The 25,171-nt window shown below is 32.8% G+C and overlaps 3 protein-coding genes across 4 annotated transcripts; all 3 read left to right on the plus strand.

Moving 5' to 3' along the window:
- Positions 1-1,784: 1,784 nt before the first annotated feature.
- On the plus strand, positions 1,785-3,579 carry LOC114738871 (uncharacterized). Its single transcript, XM_028926940.1, has 3 exons — positions 1,785-2,404; positions 2,740-3,478; positions 3,561-3,579. Exons 1-3 carry the CDS (start codon positions 1,867-1,869, stop codon positions 3,577-3,579), a joined length of 1,296 nt encoding a protein of 431 aa, XP_028782773.1. The 5' UTR covers positions 1,785-1,866.
- Positions 3,580-3,646: 67 nt separating this feature from the next.
- Positions 3,647-5,865, plus strand: LOC114738481 (uncharacterized). 2 transcript variants are annotated; one of them, XM_028926551.1, is made up of 2 exons: positions 3,647-4,406; positions 5,438-5,865. In XM_028926551.1, the coding sequence occupies exons 1-2, from the start codon at positions 3,651-3,653 to the stop codon at positions 5,531-5,533; spliced, it is 852 nt and encodes a 283-aa protein (XP_028782384.1). In that variant the 5' UTR covers positions 3,647-3,650; the 3' UTR covers positions 5,534-5,865. The 2 variants fall into 2 exon arrangements, with proteins under 2 accessions (XP_028782384.1, XP_028782376.1); XM_028926543.1 differs by having other exon boundaries at positions 5,467-5,865.
- A 4,255-nt stretch (positions 5,866-10,120) lies between these two features.
- LOC114738498 (protein ZINC INDUCED FACILITATOR 1-like) lies at positions 10,121-20,317 on the plus strand. The gene is made up of 17 exons (XM_028926564.1): positions 10,121-10,249; positions 10,437-10,477; positions 10,779-10,839; positions 10,934-11,036; positions 11,390-11,492; positions 11,990-12,043; positions 12,128-12,190; positions 12,562-12,611; positions 12,730-12,805; positions 13,547-13,723; positions 14,250-14,337; positions 14,757-14,842; positions 14,935-15,042; positions 15,732-15,776; positions 15,883-15,971; positions 16,456-16,499; positions 20,098-20,317. Exons 1-17 carry the CDS (start codon positions 10,189-10,191, stop codon positions 20,208-20,210), a joined length of 1,362 nt encoding a protein of 453 aa, XP_028782397.1. The 5' UTR covers positions 10,121-10,188; the 3' UTR covers positions 20,211-20,317.
- The last annotated feature ends 4,854 nt before the right edge of the window (positions 20,318-25,171 follow it).

The following is a 25,171-nucleotide window of genomic DNA, read 5'->3' on the forward strand; positions in this document are numbered from 1 at the left end:
CACAAAAAAGAGAACATAAATTTGAATATTAGGAAGTGTACTTGCTAGGAGAATTTAAATTTTAATACCCTCGGTTCGACAGAGATTAGTCTTTTTAAGTTTAAAGTGATTGGAGGATATTTTGACTTGTACATATATATATATATATACTCCTCTGGTCCTTAATATAGGACCCAATTACTGAGTTGGTTTTGGTCCTAAATATAAGACCCATTTCTCATATTTATCAGTTTTCTCTAAATTACCCCTATGGATACTCCATCAACCATAATCAAGTAGAAGATAGAGAGGGGTATTAAGAAAGATGATTATGGTATTTTAGGAAAAACATGTCACAATTTTTATAATTAACTAACTTACCTAACTTCCTTAATCTAATCAAATCAGTTAAATGGGTCCTATATTAAGGACCGGAGGAGTATATATATAGAAAATGTACTTTTCTCCTCTAATTATGCTCTTAATTTTAGGTGGGTAAATGAGAAGGAGTAATAATGAGAAAAATTATTAAAGAAAATGCATGGGAAAAATTAATTTCATGCCTTGAAGGCGATCCTCTCGCATTACACACAACATCTAGGTGTTGGTGGACTCCATTAGTTGATTGTTGCATTCATGAACTAGTATATATTTTATTTCATTGTCTTGATTTTAATAATTATTATTTAATAGAAGAAATTGGCCAAAAGTTCTTGCTTGAAAATTTTATTGGTGCGAATAGCTTGAATTGGGTAAAAAGTATAAATTTTTTTCAAAGTATTGGTATTTTTGTGTGTATAAAAACGAATTCCAATCCTTCTAATTAATATAATATCTAAACAAGGACTTTCCATCCATTTTTTAAAAATATTTCAATCAGTTTTAAAAGTTATAATACCCCCGATCCTTAATATAAGAGCTGATTGACTAATTTGAATATATTAAGAAAATTAGTTAAGTTAGTTATTTGTAATAAATATGTATTTTCTTTCTTAAAATATCTTTACTAATCAAGTGTATTGATTAGAACTACTATTATTATAAGAATTATCTTTAAAAAAAATATATAAATGTGAGAGACAAAGTAAATTGGAGTCTTATATTTAGGATTAAAATAAAAATTAAACAAGCTCTTATAAAAAAGATGGGAGGTAGTACTAGACTTCAATTAATTTAAATCAAATCAAATCAAATTGAGCTATGTGCAGCTGTAAGAGTATTTATTAGTGATTTCTTTTTCATATATAAGATTTTGATCATGTTCATTTTACCAATCTTATGTTGATACTCATTTTAGTATTTATTATAAGAACCCATTAACTAATTCACATGTATTAATAAAACCAGTTAAAACATTAAATTTGTCATAAAATTCAAGTAATTTTTAATATTATCTTTATTAGTTATAATAAATTTTAACATTATATTAATTTTTATTTTTTCACTACCCTCATTAAATATGGGCATATATATATATATGAAGTGTTTAATATTCATTGAAACAATCAAAGGGTATTATAAAAAAAGATCAAAAATTTCTTCTAGAATAAGTCCTATAATGATGATCACATGGAGTAATTTTATTTTAAAATAACTATCTTATAAAGTATATATAATTTTATATTTTTTAAAATAACAATTAAACTTGTACTAATAGATCCCACCTCGTCTTACTTTTCAAAAAAGAGAAAACGAGAGAGACTGTTGCCTCCTCTTTTTGGCGGGGAATATGATGATTCAGGACATATTGCGGGAAATATAGTGAATCCACATTCAACACTTCACTCTTCACTCTTCACTCAGAAATCAGAATCGTCGATCGATTGGGCAATCCTTTTACTTCAACCAACACTTTCACTCTTCTTTGTTCTGTGAATCATATGCAGAATGCAGCTGCGAAACTGCAGTGTCACCAGAGGCGATATAGTGTGGGCTAGGGTTCAATTTCCCCACCAAATTTGGCCCGCTCTGGTTCTCACTACTGACTCTCTCGGCGTCTGCGTCTCCTTCTTCAACCACAAGCTCCCTCCCAAGTATGTCATCGAATCTGAAGTCGCCCCCTTCGAGGAATGCTTCAGGTGGATAATGGGTCATCGAAAGGGGCTTAAAAAATGCAAGACCTTCTATGGGTTGCTTGATTCTGCGTTAAAATTGATGGGTCAGAGGGTTTTTTCGAGTCTGAAATGCCGGTGTCTAATGAAGACCCTGAGGGACTATGATGGGAGAGAAAGATATGAAGGAACAAAATCGAATGCTTGTTTTGAGCCAGTTGGGGTTTTGGGTTTTGTTTTGAGTGTTGCTGTTATGCCATGGATTGATGAACTGGATTTTGCTGATGCTGTTAGAGCTGTAGCCCAGGTTCAGGCTTTTCGTGGCTATTGTTCAATGGAGCAGAAAAGGGTTTACGGAAAAACTCAAGGAGGAGGTATGTATAGTGTATTTGATATACTTGTTGAAATGAGATGTGCCAGTCGTTCAAGAAATCTAGCCATTTTCTATGTTAGTATAATTTCTTTTAAATATATCATGGTCGGGGGGATGTTCTTAGGCTTAACTCTCCATCTTGTTTAAGTTTTGATTAGTGTGTTTGATTATTGCGTTGGTTAAAATTATTTATGGAGGTTTGGAGACTGTTAGATCCTTGTGATTTTGGACAATCCAATTACGCACTGACCTGTAAAAAGGGTATACTTAAACTAAACTAAAGATGCCATATACTGATTTTTCTGTGCCATGAAATTATTATTTGTATTATGATAGGCAATGAAGTGAAGCTACTTCGATGTTCATCGTCGGATGTCGAAAAGCAAGAACTTGTTCATGAATCAGATGCTTTGGAACCCCGGCATGAATGTCAGATACCATCCAAAGAGGTGGAAAAAACCTTGACTATGAGTTCTATAAGGATATTGAACTCAAAAATCTCTGTGGTGAAAGAAAATGTCAAACCCTTGCATAAGAATCAACTTAAGATTATTCCGCAGACTCACACTAGAAATAGGAAGGCTGAAGTTTTACCTGAGATATCACTCCACTTGCGTTCTCCTAACTTTGATCCATTTTACACGATGAGAGAAAGCTTACGACCTGTAAAGCTGAGGCTGTTGAGCATTAACTACATTTCAGAGCAGAAGATTGCTGATGCCTGCTTCAGAGACTGCTCTAAGTTGAGTGCAGCCTTAAGTGGAAGAAAAGACACTGCAATTGAGCTTCATCACACGTTGCCTACCATCAAAACTGCTTGCCTGGCCAAGAAAAGGAAGCGACTCAATCATCATGTTCCATATTATTGTTCTTTCAAGCTTCAGAAACCTTCATCCCTTTCCTCAACAAATGAAGAATTTTCATCTTTGAAGATGATTGTATCAGGAAACAACAAAGATGATTCAGATGTTTTCGTTTTACCATCTGCCTTAGCTGATTGTTTCCCTAGTTTTAGAATGGAGATGGATTCATATCTCGCTTCCACTTTACAGCATCCTATAAAGCTTTCTGATCTGTGTTTGAGAGTGAGATTCATAGGTGGAAGCAGTCGGATGAACTTGCCTGACAATGCATATAGTTGCATGTCTCTTTTCAAGGACATACCCTTTCATATAGATTTTCCTGCGGAAGAAAGAGTTAAAGAAACTGAAGAAAACGATCATGTCTTGGAATGTTCCACACCCTCCATGTCACAAACCAAACTGTCTGAACCAGACAAAAGTATCCAGAAGCATAGTCCGAGAAGCATGTGCTTTAATGAAACTGCAGTGAAATTTGCTGAAGAGGTTAACGTAGAATCATCGTCTAACTTTGTGCTTAGTGCTCAAAATTCCAGTAATAATGGGGTTACAGCTAAGGAAGCGTCAAACAAACGTTTAAAAGGATCTGACTCCTCTCTTGACAATAAGAGGCTGCGAATTAGTACATCAACAAAATCAGGAAGAGTGAAACTGTCATCTAGTGGCTGCTTGAAAAAGAATGAGAATCCCGATCAATTTGATACTTCTTGTACAATGATCAATTCAAAAGTTGGAGAGAAATCAAAAACACAAGCTTCCCATGCTTGTTCAAAATCCCTGCACATGAAGTTTCCAAATAATGTCAACCTACCATCGAAGTCAGAGTTGATAAAGAAGTTTAGAGTGTTTGGCTATGTTGATTATCTTAAAACAAAGGTCTTTAGCTTTGCTGGCTCAGCTCGGGTATCATTCCTTCGAGAAGCTGATGCAGTGACTGCTTATTTCCATGCCAAAAGAAAGAAGATCAATTTTGGTAGCGCAAATGTCCGTTTTTGGCTAGACCCTTTTGATCACAAGAGAGGAGGATCTTCAAAATATTGTCTTCCCCTGTCTCCATCAGCAAGTGAACAACCAAAGCCTTTGAAATCATGTTTGAAAAGTTCTAGTTCTGAGAATAAAGATAGATGTAAGAAGCCCTACAAGGTAAGGTTTACAATAGTAACTTAGCTGATACTCGATTGATTGAGGAGAGTAATATATGTTAATGGAATAGATATATGTATTGGGCCAGAGAAATATAATAGATTTATGTATTTTACTTTTTATCTGATGATGCCTAATTAATGTCTTCTGTAGTTTGTTCAAGGGTATTCCTTCTTTCCATTAGAGATATAATTTCAAAGAAAGCAGTTGTCAACATAAAATGAATGCGTTGCTTTAATTTACACAATATCTACTTTTTATTTGTGATTTAAACATTTTACTGGGGAGGAAAAAAGAAATCAACCCGTTAAAAATTAATTTAGATCCCATCAATTGATAACATTTATTAACAAGAAGAATATAATTTTATAAGGACGTGTATAAAGATTTTATCTTTTCAAAATCAATATTAACTTCATGACCGATAATAGACATGTAAATCTTTTTTTTTTTTTAAAAATGCACTATAATTTTACGAAGCCTTATACTATATTTTCTTAAAAAGATTATAAAGTATATTTTTTATAGCTTATGAATTATTTAACTTTGCCATATATTTCATTTTATGTGCTATGTATTGATGAGAAAAGAAGGGCTTGCAATGGACGAAGCTCTATGTGAGAATTTGTAGAACTGAATGAATTATGGAGATGTGTGGAATTTTGGACAAATGAAAAGTACTTTAATGGTAGAATCAAATCTGAAGCACCAATGACAATTCAAAGCCTTTCATACATAAATATTCCTCAAATTGATACTTCCCAACATCACAACAACATAAAATCATGTAGCCACATCAATCTAATTAATTAGTCCACAAAACACATAATCAGAATTTACCATGATCAACAAATTTTCCAACCAACAAATGGTCTTCTCTACATACTAGTTCAATTATGATTCATGGGCAAAATTCAACAGCGAATTTCACAGCACAAGAACAAGTAAAAGTACTTGTTTTTATCATCATAGGCATAACTATAAGCTTGAGGACAGTGTTCTTTAAATATCTTTGAGTAATTACTTGGCAGGCACTTGTCTGGTGCACCAAAATCACCAGTACAACAAAACTCCGGTTCATTCAAAGCCACACATGCACTCTTACAAGCAACCACACTTCCTTCTGAATCTCACTGCAAAATCAGGAGGACAAACACTGTTCAAATCTGCAGCACAGCTTGCCGTGTTGCATCCCCTTGAATCTGATGATGTTGAGGATGATGATGATGATTCTTCTGGGATTATAGAAACTGGTAGATTGAAGCCATCAACAAGGGTGATGTCATAGAAATCTGGGGCTCCATTGTTAGGCAAAGTGAATTCTGCTAGAGAAACTGGTGGAATAGAACCTGCACCATTGCAGGATATGTCACCTGAGCCGCAGTCACCTGTTTGGCAGATGAATTTCCCGGTGGAAGTGCAGCCGGTTCGCACCCAGAACCGCCTGGACCATGGAGGGGAGACGGTGACGTTGAAGGATTCATCTGGGGGAAGAACAAAGCCTGTTGAAGATAACTGTGGGAAGCCTCCTCCGGTAAGAGTGCTTAGCCAGATTGTTAATGGACACTTGTTTTTGAAGTTGAATGTTGCTGCTTTGGTCCCTGTGTTAATAAAAATGAATAAAAGTATTTTAATTTTTGTCAATGGTCTTATAACCTATTGAGATGAAAACTCTCCTGTAACTAAAAAATCGTAGGTTCTATCTCATTTGTAATCTCAGACTGTAAGTGAATGCCCCTCTAAAAACACTTCCCTGAACACACACTTGAGATTTATTTGCTTATGGTTTTTCACATATTCTGACATGTACAAACATAGAAGATATGTTCTCTAACACTATGTTTGGTACGGGGTTTTCGGAGGGGAGGGGAGGGGAGTTGCTCCCCTCCCCTTGTTTGGCTGGTATAATTTTTTAGAAGGGGAGGGGAGCTCCTCCCCTCCCCTTGTTTGGTTAAGATGTTTTTTAAAGAGGGGAGGGGTTCTTTTCCCCTCCTCTTCCCTTCTAGCCTCCCCTCCAAAAGTGGGGTTTTTTGGAGGGGAGGTGAGAGATAATATTTTAATTCCTTATATGCCCTTTCGATTTGTTAACCTCTAATCAGTCATAAACATTTTTACATAAGAGAGTTCTTTTGAGTATCTAATAAGAGGTTATTAAGATAATTATCTCCAAAATTAGCGAGCATTTGTAAACTTTTTTTCTCCTCTTCTAATTCTAAGAGGCCGTTGGTATTTTCTTTCACCTTCAAGGTCTTTTCTCTGATTTAAATCTATCACTTGTGACTTTTTGTCTTGATATTCTATAAGTGTGTGACTGTATCTTGCAAATCAAAATTAGTGAATTGTATTGTATATATATAGTTATATATTAACAAAATAAAAAGAAAATTCATTTAAATTTTATGAGGCTAAAATAGTCAATTTTTTATTAGAACAAAATAAGGTATTATTAAAATTGCTCCCTCCCCTCCCCTCCAATCAATCCAAACAGGAGATCATTAAAATCCCTCTCCTCCCTTCCCCCTCCCTCCCCTCCCCTTTATAGCTACCCTCCCCTTTCCTCCCCTCCCCTTCCCTTGATTAAAATCCCTCCCCTCCCCTTCCCTCCGTCGAGCCAAACATAGCGTAAGTGTTAGGACAACACACACTTGCGTTAAACAAATCATGTTGAATATCTACAAGTCAGGTCTAAATCAGTATATCTAATAACAAAGAATGACATATAAAATTACCTGGAAGAAGAAGGGTGAGAAGAGTGAGAGCAACAAGTGATTGAATTTCCATTTTATGAATGGTTTGATACTGATGAATCAATGTGATTAGAGGATAGGACCCACTTGGTTAATCATATCAGATTTTGTTCAATTTTTTTTTTTACCATGCCTTTTTAAAGATGGATTAATTCTCAAGGAACAAACTCTATAATTGAAAGGCTTATGCCTCTATCTTTTGTGTTGAATGTAAGTGAATAGAGCATTAAAGGTTAGTCCGTTAGCGTGAATGAATTGTTGATTATGTTAATCATTTGAATTTTTTATGACAATAATGAACTTTTCTTCTGTGATCAAAAGACTTAATGTATGCATGAAATTAAACAGGAGAATTTAACTTTAGCTTGATTGATGGGAGATTGCTCAATAATATCAATAAATTAAATGGGAAAAACTAATTCATCCATTCTTATAGTTTTATATAGTTTTTAATCATATTCCTATAGTTTTTTTCATTTGATTAGGTTATGCTCGTAATGTATTAATTAGGCTTGACGTGGATGATGACCAAGCAAAACATAAATTTTCACAATAAACAAAATAAAATTTCACCTGCCTATACAAACAAAGCATCTTTTATTTTACAGCCGTGATTTCCCTAAAAACTTTGGCATCAAAGAGGTGAGAAGAGAAAAGGTGGGTTTGATGAGTTGAACATGAGGAATGAGCCCCATCCAATATATTTTTCCCGTCACCTTAATTGTGTATCTAAATATATTTTCGAAGAATCTCAAAAAAAAAAAAATCCTAAATAAGAAATTTCTAAAAAATATGTTATTTGTAAGTCAAGTATTTTTCAAAACTATTAAAATGTAAGAATCAAACCTAATTTTAATAAATTCAAGCTTTTTTTCCCTTTGAATTCTCCCATATATTTTTCCTATATACTACCTCTAGTTTTAATTATAAGACTTTATTAACAAGGTCTTATAATTAGAATTGAAAATAATATATTCTAAATATATTAAATCGCATTTATTATCCACACAAGATCAATAAGTCTGCATCACCATTAATGTTATTTACAATAAATTTTAACATTGTTGTATTTTTTGAAAAATAACATTTTAAGACAAACTAAATTTTAAAGATTAAAATTATGTGTTTGAAATTTGAGAAATGAAAGCTAAAATATAGACTCAAATTTTAAAGAATAAAATTTATATTAACTTTTTTTTTTTTGGTTTTTTTCTCCCGACTTTTCTCCTGTTTTTGTTGTTTTTGAGTTAAACGTCTATTCAACAAAAGGGCGACACCGCGACATCAGTCGCCTTTGTGGGAACCAGATGGCGACTGCTGGAAGGCTGCTCCCAAAAAAAATGTAAAGTAGGATAAAAATGTACTCATTTGATCCTATTTATATGACAAATTTATTTATTATCATATTTTTTTATTTATATAAAATATAATATATATTAAATAGGGATAAAATTTAAAAGTTGTTAAATTTTGAATGAAAGTTCATGAAGTTAAAAGTTTTTTTAATTTGTGAAACATATTGAAAATGACTTATAAATAGAACTAGATGAGTATTTACTGTCTAATATTATTTTTTAACTATTTTAATATTTTTAGTGGTACACTTTTAGTCACAATCTATTAAATTCAGTGTAATCTCACCTATTTTCAAGTTTATTAGTTGGGTTAAAGTACATTCAATATCCTAAAATATTTTGTGGTATATCTATTATCTTGAAATATTTTTTTAAATGCATCCAGTTTGAAATATTTTTTGATGCATCCAACATTCTAAAATATTTTTTTTAGGCGTGTCCTAGTTCAGCACCCAAAAAGTTTTTTTGGTGCATCCAGCATCAAGACAAAAATATACTTCAAGATACAAGACGTACTTAAAAAATATTTTAGGATATTAGATATACTACAAAATATTTTAAAATCTTAGACGGATCGAAAAACTACTTTCGAGTATTTTTTTTTTATGCATCTTAACCCTCATTAATTTGATCAAAATTTGGTTCAATCGTAGGAGTTGTTAATAATTTAATAAAACAAATCAAAATCATTAACTGTTGCGCCTCAAGTTGCTGGCTCATGCAAATGCAGACAGAGAAAAACGTTAAGGGGTTTGGTGGCCCCACTAACAGGTGTGGGTCTCTTGCTTGGATGATCGGAACACCCGCCTGTGATTCCCACAATCCCACTAGCCGCTTCTTCTTATGAGTCTGATCCTGAGACTGAGACACTCCCAGTCTGCAACTTCTCCTCTCACTGTTCTTCACATGAAGAGGGAAGAAGAAAAATACACAACTAAGGACGTGACTTTCTTCACTTTAATAGTAAGTTTTTTTATTTTATTAGACCCAACCAAAACGTTGTGAAAAACTACGCAGAAGGTTACAACTACGACGTCGTTTTACAGCATGATCGGACTAACCGACAACGATGATCCTGCTTTTGTTATGTTTGTTTTGTTTTGTTCATGTTTTTGAGATCAACGTGCATCAACTAAAAGGCTACATCTGTCTCTGGGAATTGGCATATGATGGCATCTGTAGAGGCCAACGACTCCCATCTTACGACACCGCAAAAGGTTGACAATGACTAGTGGCTGCTTCGTCTCCTTCTTCTTCTTCTCATGGGTCTGAAGCACTCAGCCCAACCTCTTCTCTTCTCACTGTTCTTCCTCACATATCATATTTCTTTTTAATTTTTTCTCAAGCTTACCAACTCCAGCTTCTTAGCTTGCCTTTTCTGTATCATAAAACAGAAAAGATCTGTAAGTCTGTGTATTTTAGTGTCTGACTCAAGTTTTGTGTTTTCCCCCTCCCGGGATTTCAAAAAGAAGCAAAAAGCACTCACCTTTATTAACTTTCTCTTCTTGGTTTTGTGTTTTCTGAACCAAAAACAGAGAACGGTTCAGGAAGGAGAATCTCTGGAGGAAAGCAAACATGGCGGATGATAGTGATAATAATAAGAACGGTTCTAGAGAGCCATTGTTGAATAATCGGTACCATGAGAACTGCCCTGGCTGTAAGGTGGATCAAGCCAAGGAAATGAACCATGGCTTACCCGTAAAGCATCTTCTCAACGTATGGATGGTGACTGTGTGCACCGGTGAGTATTCTGTTTGCATGGTTTCTGAAACTAGCCAATTATTCTCTGTAGAGTCAAAAGAATATTGTTGTTTTGGAGTACTTCAGTCATCAATCCATGCCTGCAGATTCTTTGGCTTTTTTTTTTTTTAATGATTAATTGTTTTTGAAAAAAATTATCTGATATATCCTTCCTTCACTCTGTACAGCGCTGCCTGTATCATGTCTCTTCCCGTTTCTTTATTTCATGGTGAGTTTTTTTTTCCCACTTGTATTTAGTACTAACAATGCATTCTTTGATGCCCATGCAGGGAGATCTTCTGTGCATAAATACTCTACCTAATCAGTTTCTTTGTTTTTTTTCCCTGTGGGGGTAGCTATGTAGACTATCAATTTCAATATCAACTTCTACATGTTTGCTTTTCTCCTCAAGTGAGGCTCAAGAAATGAAATATTAATGCTGCTTATTATTCGTATCGATTGCTTAACTTATAAGAGCATACAACTAATGCAGAATAGAAGATGAGCTATTGATACAAATTTGCTTGCAGGTAAAGGACTTTGGTATTGCGAAAACAGAGGCAGATATCAGTTCCTATGCTGGTTACGTGGGTAAGGTTCCTTATAGTCATTTCATTCTATTGGTGCCTATTAGAGGGATTTATAAGCTCTTAAAATACTGATCTCCATATGAGATATATTGTAGGATCTTCATTCATGTTCGGCAGAGCTTTAACATCACTTCCATGGGGAATATTTGCTGACCGATATGGGCGAAAATATGCTATAGTTATAGGCCTTGTTGCAGTGTAAGCACCCCCTCCACTGATTTGGAATTCGTTTTAGCTCTATTATGAATGATGGTGAATAGAAATTGAATGCTAAGAGAAATGAAATTACGGAAAACTTACGCTTGGCATAGTGAAGGGAAATTAAAGACCTAGTAAATTGAAATTTATTTGCCACATCTTGGGCTCCCTACAATAACCCTCCACTAATTTTATGTTACTTTTTTTAGATTAATTAGTTAAAATCAGTTTATCTTGTTAGTTTCTCTCCTAACCTCATCCCTCCGTCTCTTCCATTATCTCCCTCTTCATCTTCTTTCATGTTTTACATCAATCAGGTTATTCATATGGTATTGATTATTATTCGTTTTCAGTGTTGTGCTAAACGCACTATTTGGCCTTAGCACAAGCTTTTGGATGGCTGTTAGCACAAGATTTCTTCTTGGAATCTTAAATGGATCTCTTGGACCGATAAAGGTACCACTTATATATGTACCAGATAACAACTTAAAACTGGAAGAATTGATATTTTGTCTTTAAAAAATATGCTTTTTCTTTATCTGGTCCTTCAAAGCTTTAATGTCTCATTTTAGTTCTTCAAATAGTATTCTGTCTTCTATACAATTTTCACATTAAGCCTGTTAATAGATGATTACTAGATGGCCAACATTGCTTAATTTAAAGCTGATGTGATTGTTAAATGAGTAGTTGTCATCTAAAGTAGGCATATGACAGAGAACTTTACCATTTGGCAACTGGGCATCTAAAGGTCATATTAACTTGAAACTTGGCCGTATCATCCATTTCTTTTAGTTATTTATTTATAGGCTTAATGTGATGATAATATTGAAGACGAAACACTTCCTGGGGGGCTTAAATGAGATATACCGGCTTTCATCTTTGTTTTTTCCTGTGCAAGACTTCTCTGTTCTATATGATTCTGACCTCTACCAACGTGCCAACTCTGGCACTAGGCTTATGCGAGTGAACTTTTTCAAGAAGAATACCAAGCCTTGGGACTCTCAACTGTAAGTCTAGCTTACCTTGGTCTACTATTGATTCTTGGTAGTGCATGTTCTTTTTGATAATTTGATAGTGTGATCTGGTTTCAGGTCAATTCAGCTTGGGGCGTAGCTTTAGTCGTTGGTCCAGCATTGGGAGGCTATTTAGCTCAAGTACTTTATTCCTTGCCTTGTGCAGAAAACTAGATCTTGAGAATGGGTTGGCCTTTTCAAAGGGGCGTAAGATGCCCCCCCCCCCCCAAAAAAAGAAACCCATCTTCACTGAATTGCTAATCGACTTAGTATTTATCTAGAGTTTAATTTATCATTATTCTAAGGTTCTGGTCACATCACTATTGGTAGTTAGTCATTGTCCTATTATTAAAGCTTAAGAGGAAAGGGGCTACGATGGTGTGTGTACAGGCCTTTTCATTTGCTGTAATCGTATTCTTATCTTAAACTTTATGTAGCATTTGTGTGGGTGCAAGCCCTTGACCGCAATTATCTCTTGTTCCTCTTATAATTTGGGGATTTTGGTATTTCAGCCAGTGGAGAAATATCCGCATGTATTTCCAAAAGGTTCCTTATTTGATAAGTAAGTATACTTGTACTTCTTTAAATAATAATGTTTTAAGTTCCATTTTTTTCCTTCCAATTTTCGTTTTCTTGTTGATGTGCTGATTTTTGCTTGTCCAAACACAAATGGCCTACAGGTTTCCATACTTCTTGCCCTGCTTTATAATATCATCCTTTGCACTTGCTGTATTAGTTGCCTGTATCTGGCTGCCGGTATGTATAGTCATAAATTCTGTCAGTCTATTAACATCAGTAATAATTGTAATTGTAAATTATATTAAATATGATGGGAAGCACAAATAGGACAAGCCCAACCCAAACTTGCAAATCTTTAACATGCTTATTTTAAGCAAAGACACCCCTTCTTGGTTGGGGTGAAGGCAAGATTCTGCTATGTTTCCTTAAGGGAATCAGTGAAACTGTTGAGTTGTTTTTTAGTGTAAAGCCTCATATTTTTTACAGCCCAAAAATTTATCGATAACTTTTTGCTTATTTTACTCTTTATATTGTAATTCTCTATATATTTTTAACATATACCGTATTAGGGGTATAAATAATTTAATTTTCTTGACAAAAAAAGGCTCTCTTATATAATAGGAAAAACACGTCTTATCATATTAAGTGAGGTTGATATATGAATGCACAACGTCACTGTATTCTTTGAACAACTAACTCTCTAGATATATCATATACTAGTAGGTGTTGTATGATAACTATTATGAGTATCCTTTTTGGTCTTCCTTTACATCTTTTTCTAAGGCTGAAGACTGCCTGCTCAACCCTTTTTACTGGCTCAAACCAATTTAAAATATTTTCTACCATTTTCTCCTTAATAATTGCCAAGTCAACTTTTCCTTGCATGTAATTATAAATCTTTTTTTTTTTTTTCATGACCACATATCCACTTAAACATCCTCATTTTAGTATTACCATTTTTGTTTTCAAAATCTTCAGGAAACATTGCACAACCACAAGGTTACTGATGAGTCCGATGAGGATGCAGAAGCTTTAGAAACTGAAACCACAGGAAAGAGAGTTCAGAAAGATGAAAACCTCCTCCTGAATTGGCCGTTGATGTCATCCATTATAATTTATTGCGTTTTCTCACTGCATGATATAGCTTATACAGAGGTATGCTTCTTACATTATAATGGTATAAATAACTTTATTCATTTCATATGCTATGTGTGTTGTTTGGGCTTTCTTGATTTCTATCATGTTATCCATACTTGTATTTATTTATTTTGATTTGACATATGGCTGATTGGTGGTAAAAAACTGACATTTATCAGAGGAAAAACAATTTCTAAAATTTGATTCTTCAGAAAATTATGTGATTAATTATCAAGTTGATCCTGTAAATGATGTTTTCTACCTATTTAATTCTTCCACAGGTATTCAATTGTGTTATACTCCTCCAGTCCTAAATATAAGACCCTTTTTGTAGTGTAAATTACACTACAAAAGAGATCTTATATTTAGAACCGGAGGAGTACATGATATTCTATACAGCCGAAAGAAATCTTTTCAAGTACTAAAGTGATACAAAAAGTCCATGGAGTATCAAAATGATAGTGACACCATCTTTAGTGGAGCAAAATGAGCTCTCTGTCTTCCATCTTACAGGCTATAGGTTTGCACTAATTTACTTTTGCAGGTTTTCTCTTTATGGGCTGTCAGTCCTCTAAAGCTGGGGGGTTTGAACTATTCAACTGATGATGTTGGCAATGTTCTTTCAATATCAGGTATATCCTTGATGGCTATGAATTTCTAGATAATATTAACATTGTAAATAGTGACTTCTTCATAACTTTGTTGCCCCAAATACTTTATGCTTAACTGCATTTACATGGTCATATATACAAAATTCCCATCAGACTTATTATATCTGCCAATCTTATTGAGTAAATTTCAGTTATTTTAATTTAATTGTGTAGCTTAGAAAGGTTCCTCAAGAGGCATTCAGAAAACAACCTTAACTTTTTTTCTTTTTTAACACTTTGGTGAAGCTTCTTTGTTGTTCGCTTTCAAATTCTTGAACAGAAACATAATCTGTGGACTTAGTATGCATTACAAAAATATAGTGCTTACTTGTTTCCATTGTATTGATATATTTATCTTGAGGATTATGTTGGTTAGTACTGAACTTCATTTAACTGGTTAGGTTTTACTCTTTTGCTCTACCAAATCTTTGTTTACCCGTGCGTACAGAAAGTTTGTGGACCTGTAAGACTTAATCACATTTCAGGGGTTAGCTTTCTCTTTCATGCGACAGATTCAGTATTTACATTCTTGGTTTTTTTTTTTAAGTTGTACTGTTGTTTTTTGGGTACCATGTGCAGGCTACATCCATACCTCTCTTGCAAAGTTATCCTTTCATAGCATTGTTATCTGGTTTCCCACTGCGCCTGTTGATAACTATTGCTTCTGTCCTTAAGTTTTGTCTCTCTGTAAGTGCAATTGTTTTTTGATCTACGATGATATTTTTGAGGAATTAAGGTGAAGTAAAATGGCCATTGGCCAGCATAGAATCATTTTTATAGGTATTTTCTGTCTGTAAAATTGCTTCTTGCACTGTGTTTGATTCGGGATTTTTAGAGGGGAGGGGTTATATTCGTTTGGCTCAAAAAATTTCCTGTGACTAGCATTTTTCAATGGAGAGGAGAGGAGTGTTTGGTTTGACCATTTTCAATGGAAAGGGGAGGTCCACTCCCCTCCAAAAGTGGGGCTTTTTGGAGGGAGGTTTTTAATTGTAACATTTTTAGACTCTGCGCTCCTTGTAATAATAGCAAATTCCTAAATTGCCTTTAAAATCTCTTCACTCTCCTCTGTTGAACCAAACACACCATTGGAAAATGTAAACAACACAACATATATTTTACTGCATCAGAAACTCATGTCAAAGACTAATTAGGCATGTCAATACTTAAAGCCCACTGTAATGCAGGAAAACAATTATTTTAAAGATGGAAGACTGGTCTAACTAAAATTGAGGACTAAGTTTGACAAAAAGGAATTCAGTGGGGCTAACGGAGCAATTAACCCCATAAATTTTGATCATGCCAAAAACAGAACACTACCTCCTTGACATAAACCTACATACACATGAGCTTGCCTGATTGTAAGTTTTCTTTCCCAGGTAACTATTATTACTGGTTTATTCCTTCTGCAAAACAGAGCAGTGGTAAAAATTCTTAGTTCAGTTCATTGTTTGTTATTATTATTTTTTCTAGTTGTGGGATTTTCAGGTCTGAGTTGGGCTAACATGTCATGCTTCATATGAAAAACAGGAACAGCACCAAAGGGGAGCAGCTAATGGTATTGCTATGACTGGTATGTCAATTTTCAAAGCAATTGGCCCTGCTGGAGGTGGCGCTGTGTAAGATTACTTTCAATTTACCTGTTTAGTTTCTTATACGACTCATCAAATTTAGTGAAAATTTGTCAACAAAGGTTCACTCTGGATCAATACCAATCTGTGATTTGTGATCCTTTGTCCGTTGGCATTTACCAAGTCCCCTTTTCTATTAAGCAAAGGGAAAAGAAATTGTAAAGCGTGGATCGCTTAGATGTTTTCATTGTCATCTGAGACTGTGAAGATCATTTTAACTCCACAGGTCTAGATTTAGTTTTCATATATTTCTGAAGCTGATGTACTTATTTTTTCAACAAGACTTAGCTAATTAAAATATGTTTTCCCAGATAAAAATTATTCGAGTGAGATTCCATTATTGGTTTTCTTTTTAATATGTAACATACTTATCTCACATGAACACATTGAGTAACTTTTTTTTTTTTTCACACGTATATAATATTTTGAAATTAACCTGCTATTCACTAATTATGATCTTGGTCTAATGCAGATTAACTTGGTCGCAAAAGCGGTTAGATGCTTCTTTCCTTCCAGGTACAAAGCCCAGCTTATTTGTGTGTTCTAGATTCTTTTTCATGTACTATTCGGAAGGGTGGCAAAGAACATTGACGAGCTTACAAGCAACACATACATACGTATATTTTCTTGGGGCATTAGAACTAATATTGTCAAATTTTGGGAGATCACTAATATATGTTAAACATGTGAAGCCTAGGAGTTACAATATTGGTCTGTCTTTGTTGACAAGGCTCTCTAATCGGGCTACGGGCTACGCTTTCATATGATTATGCTTATTTATCGAAAATAGGTCAACTCCAAATTCAAAAAATGTCATGATGCCTTAAATTATAAGAGATGGTCATCTATGAGCACACATTCAGATATGCCAATTCTTATGCTCACAAAACAGATGTGAAGTTCCAAACACTGCACACTTCTTCCTTTGGCTGCAGTAATTTATTGTTGGCTGATATGCTTAATATTTAGTTTGCTCCTCTATATGGATCATGCCATTATTGTTGTATTTTATTAAAAAAAAAAGTTAAAAATGTAGTTTTGGTCTTCTAACTTTATATAAGATTTTAGTTTAGTTGCTTAATTTTGTAAAGTATATTTTTCAGTTCTCTAACCCTAACAATGTGATATTTTGAAAATAAACTTAGGATGTTAGCATTTGAGAAGTTAAAGGACTAAAAAAAATAAAATAAAGGATGTCCATCCCTTATACAACAATAACAAGCCTTATCCCACTAGGTGGGATCGGTTACATGAATAGCAGGACGCCACTATACTTTATCAACCACCAAGTTTTTAGATATGTTGTTGACTAGGAGGTTACGTTTAATGACTTGATTGAGCATTCTCCTTAGTCTTTCTTTACCTTTTTTATAGGATTTCAAACTGTTTGATCTACTCTTATTGCCTACGCCTCTAATGGCCTGCGCTGCATTGCACATGCTCAAACCACTTCAAGTGATATTCAACCATTTTCTCTTCGATAGGCATTATATCTAGTCTTGCTCTGATATTTTCATTTTAAACCTTATCTTTTCTTGTATAACTACATATCCATCTCAACATACTCATTTACGTTATCCCAACTTTATGCTCTTGTTTTTCTTTTATCGCCTAGCATTCACTATCATACAATATAATTGGTTTTATAACAATCCAATAAAATTTTTCCTGAAGCTTCTCAAGTACCTTCTTATTACAAATAACTCTGATAGCCTTCCTCTACTTTAACTACCCAGCTTGTATTTCATGAGAAACATCTCTATCAATTTCACCATCCTCATATATAATAGATCCTAGATATTTGAACTTTGGGACTTGAGGAATGATTTTCTCTCCCATCTTCACTTACAAATCACCATTGACTTGCCTCCCCCAAAATTACAATGTATATATTCTGTTTTGCTCCTCCTCAAGCAAAAACCTTTCAACTCCAAGATCTTACTCCATAACTTAAATCTAGAGATAATCTCTTTTCTTGATACAGCCATGAGAACTATGTTATCCGTGAAAAGCATGCACTTAGAAATTTTGTCTTGAATAAGCTCAGTTAGAATGTCTCGAACAATATTAAACAAGTAAATGCTCAAGAAAGATCCCTGTTGTTGACTACTCTTAATGGGGAAGTCCTTTATCTCACAAGGCATTCTTACACTAGTGGTTACCCTCTTATGCATATCTTGTATGGCTTTAATATATGCAACCCCCACACCTTTCTTTTCCAAAGCTTTCCAAGGTATTTCCCTTGGCACCTGATTATAAGTTTTTTTTCAAGTCAAGGTAAATTCCTTTCTTTACTTGTATATCTTTTTATTAACCTTTTTAGTAAATAAATTGCTTCTGCTTAGGATCTTCCCGACATAAATTCAAATCGGTTCTCAAAAATAGAAGTCTCCAATCTCTTCAATTACTTTTTCCCACAATTTCATCATACAGCTCATCAGTTTTATCCCTCCTACAGTTTTGAATATCTCCTTTATTTTTACAAATAGGAACTAAAGTGATTTTCCTCCATTTGTCCAAATCATTAGATCGTAAAATTTCATTAAAAAGCTTAGTTAACCACAACATATCCTCCTTGCCTAAACATTTCCAAACTTTAATAAGAATACTGTAAGTCCAATGCTTTATCATTACCAATTTTCTTAAGAGCTGTCTTAATCTCTCAGATGCAAATCCTGTAGTAAAAAGCCAAATTCCGACCCTCTTCGCTAATTAGCAAGTCCTCCAAGTTCTGAGTCATATATTCACTTCCCTTATTAAACAGCTCGTAAAAGTAACCCTTTCATCTGTCCTTAATTTTTATCAGTAACTAGAACTTTACCTTCTTCATCCTTTATACACCTTACTTGGTCTAAATCTTTCTTTTTTCTCTCCCTATGTTTTGCAATATTGTAAATATTTTTCTCCGCCTTTGTTCCTAAATCCTTATAAAACTCTTCATGCGCTTTAGAATGTGCTTTGCTCACTGCTCTCTTCGTCTTTCTTTTAGCCAAATAGTACTTTTCCCAATTTTTTATATTATTACATAAATGTATGGTCTTAAAACAGTCTCTTTTTTCTCTAACTTTCTCCTGTACAATCTTATCTCTCCACTAAATCTCCTTATCTCTCTAACTATGACTTTTGGATTCTTTCAAAATTGCTTTAGCAAGCTTACGAACCCTTGTAGCCATCTCTTGCCATATGATGTTAGCATTTCCCTGCAACTTCTAGATTCCTTCTTCCAAAAGGGTCCTTTTGAAAAACTCTCGCTTCACATCCTTTAATTGTCACCACCTGACTCTAGGATTAACTATTTAATGATACTTTTATTTGGTACTCTTAAAATGCATATCAAGAATAAGTACCCTATGTTAGGTAGTCACGCTCCAAGGATCACTTTACAATTAGTACAAATTTTTCTGTCCAAATTCTTAAAAAAAATCAATCTATGATTTTGAGGCTCTACTTTTGTAAGTAATTAAATGCTCCTCTCACTTCTTAAAACAAGTATTGACAATCTTGAGATTGTATGTTAGAAAAAAGTCAAAAATAGATTGTTCTCCATTATTAAGCTTCCTAAAACTGAAACCACCATGAATCCCAGCATATTATCCTATTTCTTTACTGACATGTCCATTAAGATCCCTACTAATAAAAATCTTTTCTTCAAGTGATATATTTTAAACCAACCCCTTCGCATCTTTTCAAAACTTATCTTTATGATGTGCTTCTACCCCAACCTAAGGTGCATAAGTGCTGATATATTGATAGTATTTCTAACAATCAATCTTAAAGATGTTATTTTGTCCTCAAACCTTTTTAACTTCTATCACATTCTTCTTCCAAACTATCAACGATAATACTAACGCTATTTCTTGTACTCATTTTCCTTGTGCACCAAAATGTATACTCTCCAAATTCTTTAGAAACTCCTCCAACCCATTTAGTTTTTTGGGGGCACAAGATGTTAATCCTTCTATCCCTCATAACTCCTTCCTTTTATCTCCATAGATTTGTCATCCAGGCTTGGGATTGGCTGCACTACATAGGCGAAGTTAATGCCCTTCCCTTACGTTCCATATAATTACTTATAGCACTGTAAGCTCACTAACTTTGGCACATTTAACTGCAGGTTCCCATATGGTATTTTTTGTACTGAACCTAGTAGAAGTACTTGGACTGCTAATGATGTTCAAACCATTCCTGGCTGAGAAAAAGAAAAGCCCATCAGAACAGTTGCTGTAATATCAGTAATCCCATGTTGCCGTTGAAGCCTGAAGGGATGAATGAAACCATTAAGGCCAGTGAAGCCAGAATAGAGTGAGAAAGAGAGAGAGAAAAACAGAGAAGTGGAAAGAACAAGGCCTATGTGTTTTCTTGTGTTACAAGTATGTTGAATCAAATCTATTGTCGTCTGTTTAATGGCTGTTTATTATATTATGTATGTTTTGGTCAATTGTTGTTGAGACAGGCTGCTCAAAAATTTTGAATGGAATTTATGAATCTCCAGTTGGCGATGTGCTTGTTATAGGCGAAGGCCCCGTTTAGTAGTACATTAGAATCAAAAGTTTGTTTGATATGTAGATGGAATATTGATATTTGATATAATTCTATTTGAAATATATATATTTAGAATATAAAAAGGTCAAACTGCCATTTTCAAAATTTAGAAGAAAAAAATCATTGTCAAGAACCTACACTGTTGAAGATCCTCTGGAGATCCTCTATCATTAACTGGCCAAAGCCATAGATGATTGAAAATAAATTAACAAAAGAATTTAAACCAACAACTCATAAATTATATTCCTTTCAATCCTATATGATATATAAGATGTAAGTAATCAAATTAATAGATAAAAAAAGTCAATTAAAATTAGTTAAATGTGATAAATGTATAAGAAATGTAATTTTTTAGAATATATATTTATGAGAAGAGCGAGTGAAAGGGAGAATAAGTGAAAAAAGATATGTAAAAAAATAGAAATAGGATAATTAATATAGAGATTTATAATCAATAAAGATAAAAATAGAAATAGTGAATTAAAATTTTAAATATGTATTAAAAAAGTAACTTGGATTACCCTGTCTAAATCTAAAATATTACACCAAAGTTACTAAAAATAAAATGATAGTCTTTGACCAATACCAGAATTGGGTTTAACAGAATGGGAGATTAATAAATTAATGTTCGAGTTCCTGCTAAGAGAGGTACTTACATTTACTATCAAACAGTGTCTCGAACAACATGATCTCCAATAGAAAAATACATATCCTTAGAAAAATGATAGCATTTGGGTTATGGGCATTCAAATGAAAATGGATAGGAGTTGCTAGGTCAAAAGGATATGGTTGTAGATTGGGCGCTGTCCTTTTTTGTATGGAAAAAAAAAAAAAGCCAAGAATCATTGAGCTTTTGAGTTGCCATTTCTTAGTCTAATGTTAGAAAAAATCATAAAAAAGACCATTAAAATAAAAAAAATTATAAATAGAAACCCTTACAATATTAATAAAGTTTTGAAAATAATAGTATAAGTTTTAACAATAATTTTTATAAAGAGTCATTGTATGTAAATTTTTTAATTTTGGTAGTCTTTTTTTATGATTTTTCTTAACCTTATTTATAAGTTATTCGTAATCAAAACCTGAACATTAAAAATATATTAAACAGATAACTTTTTTATATTTATTCTTATTAAGGAGATAGTATTAAAAATATGTATTATATTTTCTTCACCTATATATTTTATTCTCCTTTGTATTTATTAAATTAATAGGATTAAAATAAATAAAAACTCATTAATTGTCCTACAAGTTACTCATATTTAGGAACAATTTTTTTCCTCAACAAGTAACTTATAAATAAAAATAAAGTAGTATTATTGACCAATCCTATTTTCATCTTCAAGTGCTTCAAAGCTAAGAAGCCTAAGATATAAGAATAAGTGAAGACAAAATTTCAAAAAATATATATTTAATATAGATACACGTAATTATTTTATTTAAAGAGATATATACTAACGATGTGATACCGATATTACAAATAATATCGAACACACAAGCTTTCGTTTTTTTATGTCAATAATTCTGAAGATCATTTTAACAAAATTCGTTGAAGTTATAAAGGGACAAAATATGTACAACGCATACATAATTTAAAAAATAAAAAATCAAAACTTGTGGGCCACAGCCCTCGTAGTCCACATCACCACCTGGCCACTTCCCATTTAGTAGAGGGAGTAAAAGACATGAAGGAAAACGTGTGTATAAATGCCCTGCTCTCTTCTATCTTCATAGTCCTTTGGCTTTTTCGTCCAAAACTATACTGTTCTTGGATGCAAATATTGAGGCTGAATATTTTTCTTTAAAAAAATATCTAGTATGCTCAAATATTTTTTCAATAATACTTATTATATTAAAATAATTTTTTAGTGTACTCAACAATTTAAACTGTTAGTATTTTGCTGATTTTTCGTCTCTTTGCTAGAAAATCTGTCAAAAATAAAATACTCCCTCCAAGTTATGCTGCGCTCTTGCTATTTTTTCTTTCATCGTTAAATGATGATAAACATTCTTAATATATTAAGTTTAATCTACGAAATAACTATAATTGTCAAAAAAATTATTCCTTCTTCGGTCCTTGACGTAGACCTACTTATTGAGTTCATCTTACTCCTAAATATAAGATTTATTATTCATATTTATTATTTTTTCTAAATTATTTCTATTGATACTTTATCAATCATAATCAAATATGATGGGAGTATCATTTAGGACTAATGATTTTAGAGTTAAACATACTTTTCAAAGTTAAAAGATTAAATTAAAATTTTCAATAAAATCAAAAGGCTAAATGCATACTTTTGGCTTTTCTTGGTAATACTAATATCTTATATTCTTCCAATTTTAAATATAAGATTTATTTTATTATATAATTTACATTATAAAATGAGACTTATATTTAGAATTGGAGGGGTATTATTTTCCTTCATTGTTGGATAGTATTTTTTTTTTAAAAAATATTACTACCTCCGGTCCTTAATATAAAACTTTGTTTGACTTTTATTTTGGTCCTTAATATAAAACCTCAATCTACTTTGTCTCTCATATTTATACTTTTTTTTAAAGTAGTCCTTTTAACAATGATAGTTCTAGTTAGTGCATGCTGACTCATATCGATCCATGGATATAGAATCTCTTAGGGGAAATTAGTATTTCTTTGTTGTTGATGATTATTACATTTGCATGCATTAGGTTTATTTCTTGAAATCTCAATCTTAAACTTGAACCTATTTCGAGAATTTTAAGGTCATGGTACAAATAAATCCCCTGTGAAAAAATAGTTAATGCCAATTAAATCTCTAAAATTATAGATAAATGTTAAGGGATTAGTATAATTTCTTACCCATGTCAAAAATCAAAATCATCATATCACCATCAGTAGTGGTAGCACTGCTACCACTGCTAATTATATAGACACCAGAGGAGTATATAAAGTGTTGAACTCATAACCCTCACATTTGAAAGAGAGTTTAAGAGAGTGCTCTCTCTTATCCTACTAGTAATAACTAATCAAATCATGTAAATCAGAATGTAAAAGATATAATGTTCTCCTAATATATTCTTATTGATGAAAATGATGGGTGTGAGAGAGAACCAATGGGAAAATATATGAAAAAGAACTAATAAGAAAATACTCCCAATTCAAAAAGTTGGTTAAAATTAGTTAAATACAATAAATATGTAAAAAGAATACAACTTTTTTTTTTAATAAAAAACACTCTTATTTATAGAGAGGATAAGTAGGAGGAGAAATAAGAGGAAACAGAGATGAGAGAGAATAAGTTAAAAAATATGAAAGATTAATTAGGCTTAAAAATGAAAGAAAAAACACATTGCAGCTTATATAGAAGAAACCAAACCCTTTCAAAAATTTGATGTTTATATTTTATCGTGAGGCATTACATGAGGGGGAATAAAGTGAGAAAAAGAAAATAAGAGGATGTGTGTTTAATTAGGAGTAAAAATGGAAAAAAAAATTAGACAAATACAAATTGTTATTTTATATATAAGTCCAACACTATGTGAAAAAATATTAATTGTATATACGTTGTAAGAGAGTATGGAAAATGATATAAAAAGTTAAAAATTGTAATATTTCAATTTAGGCATCTAAGAAGTTAAAATCTTAGGGGAAGAGATAGTGCATGATTTGATATTTTGAAAATTTAATTAAATAACTAAAATGCTATTAGTATTTAGATTTTTTTTAAAAAAAATCTATCAAACTTCTCATTAGTTGTTCAACACTTGCTGTTATCAGTTCACAACTTGTTAATAAATTTTTTGATGAGGGTATTTTTGTTTATTTAACTTTATTTACAAAATATCAAGTCATGTGTTACTTTCTCTCATAGGATTTTGACCTCTTAGATACCTGAATTAGAATATTATAATTTTTAACTTTATTTCCAATGTTTTTTATTGTCTAAATATTCAAGAATTAAAACCATTCTAATACTTTTTTTTTGCAATGCATAAATTAAACCAATAATTAAGATAAACATGAAAATTAAAATTTTTATAAACACATGGAAATTCATTGTCCCCGAATTAAAAAAAAAAAAAAGTTTCAACGAACTTGATTGGATCGTAAGTTCTGGTTTCATTGTTGCATTATTATATCTACCACCCATTTATTCATTAGTTACTGTTTTTTTTTTTTTTGGCTACAAAAGAGGGATACTGTCCAAATAAGACAAGACTAAATCATGAAGAATCATATTCCAAAGACTCTTTACAAACCAGCGTCCTCAAATGTGACAGACAAGCATCCAATAAAAAAGTTCCAGACAATTTCTCTTTGGCTAAAGCATCAGCAAGTTAGTTTTGTTCTCTTGAAATGGCATGTATTTTCATCATGAATATTCGATTAATCTCTGAATCTGGAGATATTAGTCGCCTTTTTCAACCTGGCGGAAAAAGGAGGTTACTCTTTTGGGCCAGATCTCATTAGTAGGCCGTACACTCACCAAATCTGGAATCTCAACTAATGGGCCCGCAAATCAAGTCGCTGATGCTTTGGCAAGAGAGGGGCCTATCAAGATCTTTTATTATGGACTCTTGTCTGGTTCATTTGCAGACTTTAGTAGAGAAAGAGTCTTTGGGATTTGTTTTCCCTTTTATTTAGGCCCTGTTTGGTACGTGGG

The sequence above is a fragment of the Neltuma alba genome, unplaced genomic scaffold (assembly GCF_004799145.2).
Source record: "Neltuma alba isolate B1F8T4 unplaced genomic scaffold, ASM479914v2 tig00002811_pilon, whole genome shotgun sequence".
Classification (NCBI taxonomy): Eukaryota; Viridiplantae; Streptophyta; class Magnoliopsida; order Fabales; family Fabaceae; genus Neltuma; species Neltuma alba.